The 12,127-nt window shown below is 38.7% G+C and overlaps 1 protein-coding gene across 4 annotated transcripts in view; it reads left to right on the top strand.

Annotated features, from left to right (window-relative positions):
• LOC308402357 (metabotropic glutamate receptor 4-like) overlaps nt 1-12,127 on the top strand; it is a 202,232-nt gene that overhangs the window by 152,889 nt on the left and 37,216 nt on the right. For all 4 annotated transcript variants that reach the window (XR_013972741.1, XR_013972742.1, XM_080891126.1 and 1 more), the window contains exons 4-6: nt 2,537-2,672; nt 2,877-3,031; nt 3,371-3,511. Coding sequence is in view for 2 of the 4 variants with exons in the window: in XM_080891126.1 (XP_080747252.1) it covers nt 2,537-2,672; nt 2,877-3,031; nt 3,371-3,511 (432 nt within the window). In the remaining 2 variants the exon portion in view is untranslated. The remainder of the gene's footprint in view (nt 1-2,536; nt 2,673-2,876; nt 3,032-3,370; nt 3,512-12,127) is intronic.

Genomic DNA, 12,127 nt, shown 5'->3' on the forward strand with positions numbered 1-12,127 from the left:
AAAAAATAAAATAAAGAAATGCGCTATAGAGACAGTTGGCAAGCTGAAAAAAATGGGACACGGTTTGAATTCACTGATACCATTAGTGGGAAGGGTAATTGAAAAAACAGTGCAATGTTGTTCTGAGTGTTCACCTGTTTCAGGCAATATTTCTGCTGCAACAGGAGTGATCTCTTCCAGGATGAGAATCGAATACGTAGGCTATGAGCGATAACTAAATGGTGTGATGATGATTCACATGCTGTGCCCTTGCTAATCACTAGATCTTCAACACCTTTGTGCCAGAGAACGTCCTCACCCCCATCATCAAAACACCAGATGGTGGAAGAATGAACAATCAATGTCAAAATGCACTGATGGTCTGCTAGTGGCATGCTTTGGCTCAATATCTAATTAAAGTGTTTAATATTGACTTTTCCTTTCCTTTCTTTTCCTTTCTGTTTCCCTTACATGTTGATGTGGGATGTATAAAATGATGACGCACAGGGGAGACTCACAAGTAAAAACAGCTCTGCTTGGTTGTGTTTTTACAGGATTGAGTTATCCTGCTGCCTTATTTCTGTTTTTATACTGAAAAGTTTTATGAACACTTATTTAAGAAGTACCAATACAAGTACATATATGTGCTCCAAGTTGTGCTGTAAAAGAAAAAAATAAATTAAATTAGGAAAAGACAGCATATCACTGCTGATCATTGGCTGATGCTGTTATCCCTTTTGGAGCTTCTTTATATGCCATTCCCTGCAGGTTTTTTGCTGACAACATTTTAAATCTTTGCATGTCTGAGGACTGAGCCAGGATTTGTCTGACCTTCTCAAACTTAATGAGGTTCACTGACAGGTGAGGAAGGAGGAGACAGTTTCATCCAACACAGGGACTCTGTCTCAGACTTCAAAACTTTTTTAGACAGCTAAATGGGGACAGGTTTAGCTGCCCCCTCATTAGGCTGGGCATCAGAGCAGAAGACCACCAAATGGCAGGAGTCTAGGCCATAGACTTTTACAAAGTGCACACACCTTAACTAAATATATGTAGGTGTAGTAAAAATAAGACTCATTCGGCATTCTAGTACTCTCATTTTTACTAGTTTGGAGAGCAACTTGTGACAGTTAAAAAATAAGACACACTGCTTTTGCAGTTGTTTAAGTAGTTATGACCCGCTCACTCTTTCTGGCTTCTAAACATTGTGTTTCTGTGTACGATAAACAGTGTAAAGTATGTGCAAAGCAATCCTCTGGCAGTGTCCCTGCTGTCCGTAGAGCTGCAGGAAGCTCAGAAACAATCGTTCAGACAAACATGGCACTCTGAGGCGCTCTAAATTTCACCCAAGAAATCCTGTTGGAGAAGCCCAGGAAAACTCACTTGAGTGGCATAAAACACATGTCAGCATCCTCTTTCTCTGTTGCCTTTGCAAGGACTCAAAGTGTATTTTTTTTCCTTTTGTAGGTTCTCTAACTCTGCTTTGTCTAATGGGTAAAGAACATACTTCCTATAATATTTCAGTGTTTTATTACAGAGACCAGATAGGCCAACATAACCACAACCTTCACAACATGCCTGCAGCGGTGGAGAAACAAAGCTTTCAAAAAAAGCCTTTTGTGCCAGTGTTTTGTGCTGTCATGCTAACCAGCATGGCCGGACCTAACATGGCAGAAAACAAATCAGAGCTGCAAAGCTGTCCCGTCGCATAAAGGTCCTTTGTATGCATTACAATGAACAAACATTACCTTGTTCATTTGGTGCATAAACTCTGAGGTTCAGGCTTTCAGCATACCTTAAACAGACTTAAGAACATTTATACCTTATAAGTCTTGAACAAAACAGTTTGAAGAAGAATAGCACACACAGTAAGCTTTATTGTTAACAAGCATTAACAGCACACAAAAACCTGTTTTGTCCATGAATGAGCATTATTTAATTTTCAGTGGGAATTATTTAAAAGTGTGTAAAGTACTGGTAGACTCTCACGCTACCTTACCTGACAGAGGTTGTTTTTGATTTTCAGATGTTGCAGTTTTTTGTACAGTAACATGTAATCTCAGTGTTCGTTCTGTCTGGTAGCAACAGTGTTCAGGTAAAAGTGAAACTGTATATTTCAATAAATTTAGATAAACTTTTTTTTATTGACTATTAAAATATGGAAATTCATGACAATGTTCATGCTGTCATATACTTTGCATACATTTTAAACCTATCCTCTGAATCAACAAATAGTATGGGTGAACAGAACTTTCAATTATTGATAATTAAGATAATTTCTCCTATCCCACAAAAATGCAAAGAATATTTTCCTGGTCAGAGCTGCTAGTAAGTGAAAATGATGTTACTTTAATAAACTCTAAAAGACAGTTTGTTTCTCACTTAATAGTCACCGCGCTTTATTCAGCAACATACAACATTTAATTTCATATTAATTTCACGTTCAAACCACTCAATTAAGTACGGTATTGGCTGATCATTGATGTTTTAATCTTATGTTTGCGTGTCTGAGAGTTCTCTGACATATTATTTTATGTCTCTATATTTGTTTTTCTAGGCGGTGTGTGCATCTCCCAGTCTGTCAAAATTCCCCGGGAGCCCAAGCAAGGAGAGTTCGACAAGGTCATCCGGCGACTCAGAGAAAATCCAAATGCCAGAGTCGTCATACTTTTTGCCAATGAAGATGATATCAGGTATAACCTGGTAATAGATTAACACTTCTTTTGAAGATTAGGAAAACATGACTACAGCAGACAGCATGCAAACATGTGGGAACACAGCCGTTTCAGTGCGGGTCTGCCAGACTACTGTGTAATGAATTGCACAACAAAATCAAAGTGGAGCTGGTTGGGATGCTGACCTTATCTGTGGCAACATCTGTTTCCTCACCTTCACAGGCGGCTGCTCCATGCAGCGAAAAAGGCCAACCAGACAGGTCATTTTATCTGGGTGGGTTCAGACAGCTGGGGCTCAAAGATCTCTCCGGTTGTGCAGCAGGAGGAGATGGCAGAGGGAGCAGTCACCATCTTGCCCAAGCGTCAGTCCATCAGAGGTACAGAGATGGACATTATGCAAGCATCTGATCTCCCTGCCTTCTAAAATCATGTGCACATATCAGTGATTTATTATTTCCATGCAAGTAAAACAAAACTATTTATCTTTTACTCTTTCAGAAGACTACGTTATTTGTAATGACTTCAACACTCATTTAATCATCAAAGATGTAAAAAAGTTCAGTCAAATAAAAAACAAAAAAGAAGCAAAGTGAATGTGCACACGATATTGAATTATTGCATATACTCTAGAACACATGACAGCTACGGTTCTCATATAGCGTTGCTTACACTGAGAATGACCGCATCACTGACAATGAACCGACTGATCTGTTTAGGGTTTGATCGTTACTTCATCAGTCGAACGCTGGAAAACAACAGAAGGAATATCTGGTTTGCTGAATTCTGGGAGAACAACTTCAACTGCAAACTCAGCCGTCATGCTGTGAAGAAAGGGTCCGGGCTCAAGAAGTGCACAAGTAAGATATTCTCCTGTTGAGAAAAAGCTATTCTGTGTTCTTTTTGTTTAAACTTTTACCCAACATGAAAACATTCCTCTTTTAATGTATGATGAGGGAGGTGACACATTTGGCTCATGGGGAAAGTGTTTTGACAGCATTGCCCACCTATTAAAAGTGGAACCGCTATATATTCAGTCTTCAAAATCACAGTTCATCTCACAGCTCATTTCATTGCTGCTCTATATTTCTGCTGAGTCTAGTGTGTTTATCCACACAGCTATAACAAGTGAATGGTTTAGCTCGGCTGCATGCTTAAAGCTTCGGGCTTAATGCCATACTTTATACAGCTGTAGATAGCACAATCTCTCTTGGTGGGAAAAGTCACTGCATATTTTATCATGATTTAAACCTCTATTAAGTAGTAAAACATATAACAAAATTGAAATTTTGCTTACAGTCACCCCACTTCTGCCCTATCTTGAGAACTGCAACAGGGTAAAAACTAAACCGTACTAAGTTAAATGAACCCCCCTCCCCAAAGAAAAATCCAAAACCAAAGTTCTATATAATGCAGTAGTTATAAGCTGATTAATTTAATATAGGATTTATAGCATATCTGGTGATCAGCTCTTATTAGCATTCACGCCTTGTTACTGCATTACCTTTTCTAACTGCTAAATACTCCATTATGCTCAACAGCTAGTCACCAACCGTGTCTGATGCAGGCAGCTCACTGTTGATTTTAAAGTTGTTGTTTTTTTTGCTAAAAGCAGCTACTTGGTATGGCTGCAAAAAGTTGAGAGAGGAATAAGAGTGCAACAAAACATTGAAACTGTTGGCTAGACACCTAAACGATGATCTGAAGTTGATTATAAAGCTCTGCAAAGCTGAAGGGAGGAGTATATTCAGGCTATAATTCTCTACAGGCTCAGACAAAAGACTTTTACGTTCTACGTTGTTCCACATTCGATATTTCTCGCTGTTTTTTCTTTTTCTTTTCAAAGAAAACAAACTTGCACTGTTTTAAACCCTAAATAATATCAATTATAGCATCTTTAAAAGTAATAGATTTATTTTGGAAAAGCAAAAAGCAAAAGAAACTAAGGTGATAATTAGATTCACTTTTGGAACCCAGCTTATTTCTATAGCCAGTCCCAAGCCCCAGGTAAATGGGGAAGGTTACATGAGAAAGGGTATCAGGTGTTAAAATCAAACAAGCAGATTATTGAGGTTTCCATATGCGATTTCTATACCAGATCAGTCAGGGCTAGAGTTAACAATAACTGCGGAAACGGTGTTACTGTTGGGTGAAGACAAAGAAAGGGGGAAGGTGTGTTTGTAGGTAGCAAGAGAGAAGGGAAGGTCTAAGTGGGGAGGTGAGAGCAGGGACTCTGTAGTCTGGTAAAGGGAAAGAGCTAGTTCATGTGCTGGAGAGAAGGAAGGTATATTGTTTGTGCAAGAGACCAGGTGGAAGGGAAGCAAGGACAGAAACACTGGAGGTGATTGGTAATGAGGTTATTGGATGAGACTTCAGTGGACATGTAGGTGAAGGGAACAGAGGTGATGAGGAGGTGTTGGGTACGTATAGTGTTAAGGAGAGAAATGCAAAAGGACAGATTGTTGTGGATTTTGCAAAAAGGATGGAAATGACTATGGTGAACATGAAGAAGGAACACAAAGGGATGTATAAGAATGCAAGGACGTACACATAGGTGCACTACATCTTATACAGAAGAAGCAATCTGAAACACAAGTGGAAACAAGAAGTGGAAGTGAGTGAAGACATAGGCAAGGATTAAATGGTAGAAATGTTGCACAGATACTGCCATGAGGGCATTTGTCCTATTCTCTGGACAGAGTAAAGAAGACAGAGTGACGCAATGGTGGTCACATTCATAAATGCTACTGCAGGAAAGTATTTAAAGGAAGAGATTAGCAAAGAAAACATGGAAAGTAGTCGGGCTGATGAAGAAAGCTGACAGGACTACTGTGAGACTTTTTAACCAGATTGTTTAATAAAATCTTGGACAGTGAGAGGATGCCTGAGCAATAGAGAGGAAGTTTACTGGTGCTTTTCAGGAACAAGGGTGATGTGCAGAGCTGTAGTAACTACAGAGAGATAAAGTTGGCGAGCCAGATCATGAAGATATGGAAAAGAGCTGCTGAAGTTAGGTTAAGACAGTGGTTCTTAACCTTGTTGGAGGTACCGAACCCCACCAGTTTCATATGTGCAGTCATTGATCCCCTCTTTAGTGAAAAATAAAATATGATTTATTTTTTTTTTCAAATTCAAGACATAGATATGTTTTTTTACTGGTGCACAAAATGAGCCGTGCATGTCAAGGCGGAGGCTCTGCCGAACCCCTGAGACTGACTCACCGAACCCCTAGGGTTCGATCGAACCCAGGTTAAGAACCACTGGGTTAAGAAGATAGGTGATAGGTGCAAACAGCAGTATGGCTTCATGTGGAGAAAAGAGCACAGTTCCAGTGTTTGACTTAGAGTGTTGATGGAGGAGTGTAGCGAAGGTCAGAAGGAGTTTCATAGTGTATTTGTGGTCTAGAGAAAGCAAAGTGGTATACTGCATGAGAAAGCCAGGAATGGCAACGAACTATGTGAGGATGGTGCAGGACATGTTGGTTTTGAGCTCCTTTTTTTCCAGTGGTGATGGGGAGTTTGACAGATGAGGTCAGGCACACGTCTCTGTGGAGGAGGATGATCACAGGCAATGCTGTGATCTGTAATGAGAGCATGGAGCAGGTGGAAGAGAGCCTGGAGAGGTGGAGGTATGCTTTGGAGACAAGAGAAATGAAAGTAGAAGCAAGGCAGAATACATTTGTGTAAATGATAGATGTAACAGGGAATCTACACGGAGCAGAGGAAGTGAAAATGGACAAGTATGCAACTATCAACTATCCGAGAGAGGAAAAAGACACTACAGGTTTGGTGGACACAAGTGTCAGGAGTGATTTGTGACAGTAGGATAGCAGTAAGAGTTGAAAGGGAAGTTTTGCAAGATGGCCTCTTATGATATATGGTTTGTAGACGGTGACACAAATGGAAAGATAGGAGGCTGAGCTGGAGGTGGAGGTGAGTTCAAGATGTTAAGATTTTTTGTTGGAAGTACCCAGAATGAGTATATCAGAAGAGAGAAAGTGGATATACCAGACAAAGGATGTTAAAAATTGAGCTGCCAGGGATGAGTAAAAGTGGGATATCACAGGAAAGATTCATGGAAGTCATGAAGGAGGATATGCAGAGGGTTAGTGTGACAGAAGAGGATGCAAGGGATAGGGGTGGCATGAAGGCAAGGATTTGTTGTGGTGACCCATAAAAGGAACAGGTGAAAAAAAAGAAGAAGAATTAGGTGTGTTATTGGTGGGGAAAAACTCAAGTAAGAGTTGCTGTATGCAGCCCAGCAAGCAAGAACACTGCCAAGAAACAGTCTAACATTGCTCTCGACTGTCAGGTCTTAGTGATCCCTTGAGAATCTCCCAAGTTTGAAAATTGCCACGTATAGCCTCAACCCTCGAGTGACATCAATTAATGGAAATATTTCTCCCTAAGGTATGCAGAGTAGCAAAATGACTAATTAATAACTACAGCATAACACTGAAGTCTGCTGGAAAATGTAACAATACAACAGAGAAGAAACCAGAGACACAAATAAGATTTGTATGATAATGACCATCATTACAGCCAAACACTGCAGAATTGTTGCAGATTTCATGCAGTAATAATCCATATCTTCTTAATTACAGGTAGCTAGTATTGCCATTAAAGGCAGATCATCACAACTGGACTGTTAGGATCAGTTCTTTCCTCTAAAAGAAGAGTCCAAGTGATGACTCAGTGGCTTTTCAACAACCTAAAAAATTAACACTCAAATGCCCAGATTTGAATTATTTAATATGACGATAAATTTACGCTTACAAATTACTTGCATATTCTCTTTATTCTTAAAATGTGACAGTATTGTGCTTTAGAGGATCATGGAAAGCTGGATATAATAGTGCTCTGTGTCATTCTTTTGGTAATAAAAAGAAAGTTGAATTTGATTGAATTATTGTAATTTCATATAGCCCCCACTTGCCTCTGAAATAAACATATACTAAATCGAGACAGCTCACTGTGAGGACACAAAATATACAGCAGATAAAGAAGTCATAAAAACAATCACATTATGCTTCATAACATAGTTGGGAATGAGGAATAATTTGGGGGGCATACAGCATGGACAGAAAAATAGATCAGCACACAATTAGAGAACACAACGTTTAAAAAATCCCTCTCTTGAATTTACAGTTAAGAATGAGCAATTTGTCTTTAGGCGGAAACCATGCAAACTCCAAGAAATCAAAGGAAATAAAAGTAACAATCTAGCTGCTGTACGGTGAAAGCACTAACCACCGAGCCACCACTCTGCCCTGGAGCCAGATGTGTATATCCCCAATCTACATACACCAGTTTCCACACATACACTAGTATTTATAAACAAGACTGTGTCGTGACAGCGTGCGTACAATACTTCCACACTGGCTTTATATGGCGGTAATCCACACATCAGTGGCTGGGCTGAGTTTCACATGCTGCAGCATTATGAGTAAGAGAAAGAAAAACATCAAAGACAGAATCTGGGCAGGATTTGGAGTCGGCGCATTGCACAGATTCACATGTACAGTAACATTTATGAATGTGAGCACAGTCATTTTCTGAAATAGTGACCTGACTGGCAAAGTTTACTTTGCTTTTATTTCTTATTTCTTCAGCCCTTCAGTTAATGCTAATTCAAAATTTATAGATCTAGATAGCTTTTAATGTTAACCCCCCCCCCCCCCCCCCCCCCCCAAAAAAAAAAAAAAAAAAAAACCCATGAAGTGCCTCGTTAGGTTGACAGCACTCATCGGGACTGCAGCAGCAGAAAGAAACAAAACAAAATACAGTACACTGCTTGAATGGGTGGCGGACAATAGGAGTACATGATTCTCTTACTAATGATGGAATTTGTGTTGAAAATGCATGCTATCTTCACTCAGTTCAGCTGTTGTGAGGCCACAGGTTAATGTTACACTCTTCATTGTCTTTATTCTTTTCATTTTTTTATATTTAGTTCTTATGAGGAACCAGCTTTACTTTTTCTTCTGGCAATTTTTGGTTGCAAAAAACAAACAAACTGATTTTGTTGCAGGGAGGGGGGAATCCCTCTTAGTGCACTTCAGTAGTGCCATAAATCACAAAATGCTCCAAACCAGCAGGCTTTGTGGAGGTGGGATTTACAGCATGACTAAATTAGATTTTTAAGGTGGTTGTACGTTGTCTTACAATGCTATATGCATCGGTCACAGCTGTGCATTACCCTACGATATAACATGAATAATATAGACTAATTTTATTTATTTATTTATTTAGTTGTGAAAGATTTCCAAAGATTTTACCATGCTATTTATTGCATGGTAAAATTTGAAGTGACTGTAATAGACCACTCAGTCAAGAGGACTTTGTGGCAGTGCAAAATTTACAGCTTACTTTTCTAAATGTGATGAAGAACTCTGATTTGTCAGGTAGTTAACTGCCAGAGGAGACATTCCCATTTAGATATATTACCTCTAAACAGTTTCTCAATTAACTCTATGAAAAATATACTTGATATGAGAGCCCAGCTGATACAGGATTCTCAAGACTGATATCGATATTAAGCAATTTAAAAATCCCATTATATCAGTCCATATTTTTTTATGTGAAGCTATTTAAGTTATTACTAAGATAATATAACAGTGCAGTTTTATAAATAAACTTATCATCACAACAAGTCCTAGGTTAATTAATTATGCTCTACTCCTCAGCTTGTTGTTGTGTTTGTGGCCACACCTTTTGGCAACAGGGAAGTTGCAGAATACCCCCTGGTGGACAAACTATGTAATGCAACACTCAGGACATGGTTGAAGGGTGTTTCTCCCATCTCGTCTTCACATCATTTATCAGTTGGTATAAATGGCAACACAAATATACTGACAAATAATAATATTTGTTTTGTAATATAGCAGTTGGACTACCTGATATACTACTAAATCGCTATACATTACTTTGTATTGCAAATGTTGAATTGACTTATTTTGCATCTTTTACCTTAATGTTTCCAAATTTTCTTCAACCACTGACAGTGGAGTGTTACGTTTTGGTGTTGTCAGTGTGTTGTTTTTGGCGTGACTGTTATGTGTTTCCTGTTTTACTTTGAAAGTCTGTGTTATCTTAGTCTTTTCAGTTTACGTTTCCCTGTCTCGTCAGTTCTGAGTTGCCCCAGCTGTGTTTCCCTCTTGTTGTCCATTTTCCTGATTCCTCCCTCTAGGTATTTAAACCCTGTGTTTCAGTGTGTCATGGTCGCGATCTCCCCCGTGTTGTAAATAGTTTGGTGTTTTGTTGTAAATAAATAGTTTGTTGTAAATAGATTTGTCGATACTTTCGTTTCGGGATTTTGGTGGTGAGCTTTAGTGGGGTTTTTTGTGTGTGTTTTTTTTTCTTTATTTTTACTTTTTTCGTGTTGCACTCCGGTTGCCTAGGCCGGGGTGTAACATGGAGGTACAGTAAAACCTGCTTTTCTTCCTTTGTTGAGCATAAGAAGTCATAACAACTACACCAAAGCAAAGCAATTCTGACGTACGGTGTAAATGGGCATGTTGACATGCAATTATGCGTGATTGTGGATGATCATGCCACTTACCTCTGCTGTACTAATGTGTATAATAACATGTAATGATAAAAGACAAGGACCCCTGTGCTGAGACTCTAGAGAATCTTAATGTTTATTTATTTGTAGATAAAGGGCAGGGTTGGTAAAACAATAAATAACTGAAACAGCCCTGGTGAAACAGTACAAACAAAATACACCAGAGACATACTTTTACTCAAGGGGTGAGCTGCAGAACCAACAGCTGGTGCTGTGTTCACAGGCAATAAAACCCAACACAGAGTATTCTAAAGAGATAACACAGAGGGTTACATTCGAGGGCATCACTCAGGTGGATAAGATAGTACTGATGGATCAATTTGTCTACTGATTGGCTACACTGACCTGCCCACCCCCCCAAGAGGAAATGTTGCCAAGAACAAAAAAACTAGATAACTCCAGTGACCCTCTGGGAGTCTGCAGTCTGATCAACACCATGGCCAACACTCATACCATGTTTTCATTTCCTTATATAAATGAGATGGAAAACATGGCACATTGTTTATGTTTGGGAGCAAATGTATTTCCATTTATTCTTCTTTGTGTCTTGAAATATCTGTAGTAGTTTAATACTGAATGTTGAATACCGATCTAGATTGATATTAACACATGGGTCTGGGGGAAGATTTACAATATATGTTTTGAATTAGTGTTTTGTGGTAAAAATTGCAAATAAACAAACCACCCTGTTTCCTCCCTCCCAAGTTATAGAAGATAAGCCAGTTGGTAATCTAAATATTTCTTAATGTCACAAAATCCTGTGCAGACCAAAACAAAACAAAATGTCAAACTGTTTATTAATACTGTCTGACTTTCCAGCTCTGTCTGTGGCACTCCATAGTCCTTGTGTTTCTTGTAGATGATGCAGACCTTTAAAACTCATCAGGTCGCATTGTTTTTGTTTTGTTTTTTGAAAAACAAAACAAAAAAAAGGCCAAATCATTTCTTAAAATAGCTGGGTACTGCATTTTTGAGCAATTACAGCAACAGAGTTTATTATAATGAAGTAAGGGAGCATTAATGTGGCTTATTTTGTTGGGTTATTTTCTGCAACCAAAACAGGCTTAATACACCTTGGTACTTATTTGGCAGGTCTCTGGAAATCTATTCTCTAACACAATTTTCCCAAAGATATTCCTTAACTTTGCATTCTGATAAAGGTTATGAGTACTGGTCCAAAATTTCCCTGAGGTGACCCTTCATGCATTATCAGAAGGAACCGCTCTGATCAGGATAGAAATTTTCATCAAAGTAAAGGTGATCACTCGGCCCTGTACTTATTTGCAGTGACCCTTGCAGCGACCTCTCACTCCCTCAGACACACACACACACTATAACAAAGTTACTGAATTCATCACTGTAGAGATCAAGGTTAGTTTAGTTTTTGATCAGAGATATCAAAGCTCTGTTTTATGTTATGGGATTTGCTGAATTTATAAATCTATAGAGAATCTCCAGTTTAATCCTTAAAAATAAAGATGCTCTGCTTCAAAATGTAAATGTGTGTTTTATCTGCAAGATGGATTCAATCAATGAAACCAAAACTATAAATGGGGAAAAACTGTTATACGAGGAAGTGTTCCACAACGAGACAAGGAAAAAGAGCAAATGAAGCAAACATATAATGATTGTTATCTACCAATAAAACCAATGATGATCTTTAATGATTATTTGTACTCTCAATGATTATGCACTAGAAATATTTTTAGCCTTCAGTTGCTGCAGAAGCTAAATTAATAGCTCTGAAAATACCCACATTGACATCGTTAAGTTTATCTCTATACTAGGAGTGAGTGTTGTATAGGCACCTGCATCTCACACTAAGTAGCTGTTCTTCTATCACTTGTCTCGCTCATTACAGACATTTTAGTATTAAACTTCCCTATCAGCTCTGCTTCACAGGGAGTGAG

This window comes from Rhamphochromis sp. 'chilingali', assembly GCF_963969265.1.
Source record: "Rhamphochromis sp. 'chilingali' genome assembly, chromosome: 9".
NCBI lineage: Eukaryota > Metazoa > Chordata > Actinopteri > Cichliformes > Cichlidae > Rhamphochromis > Rhamphochromis sp. 'chilingali'.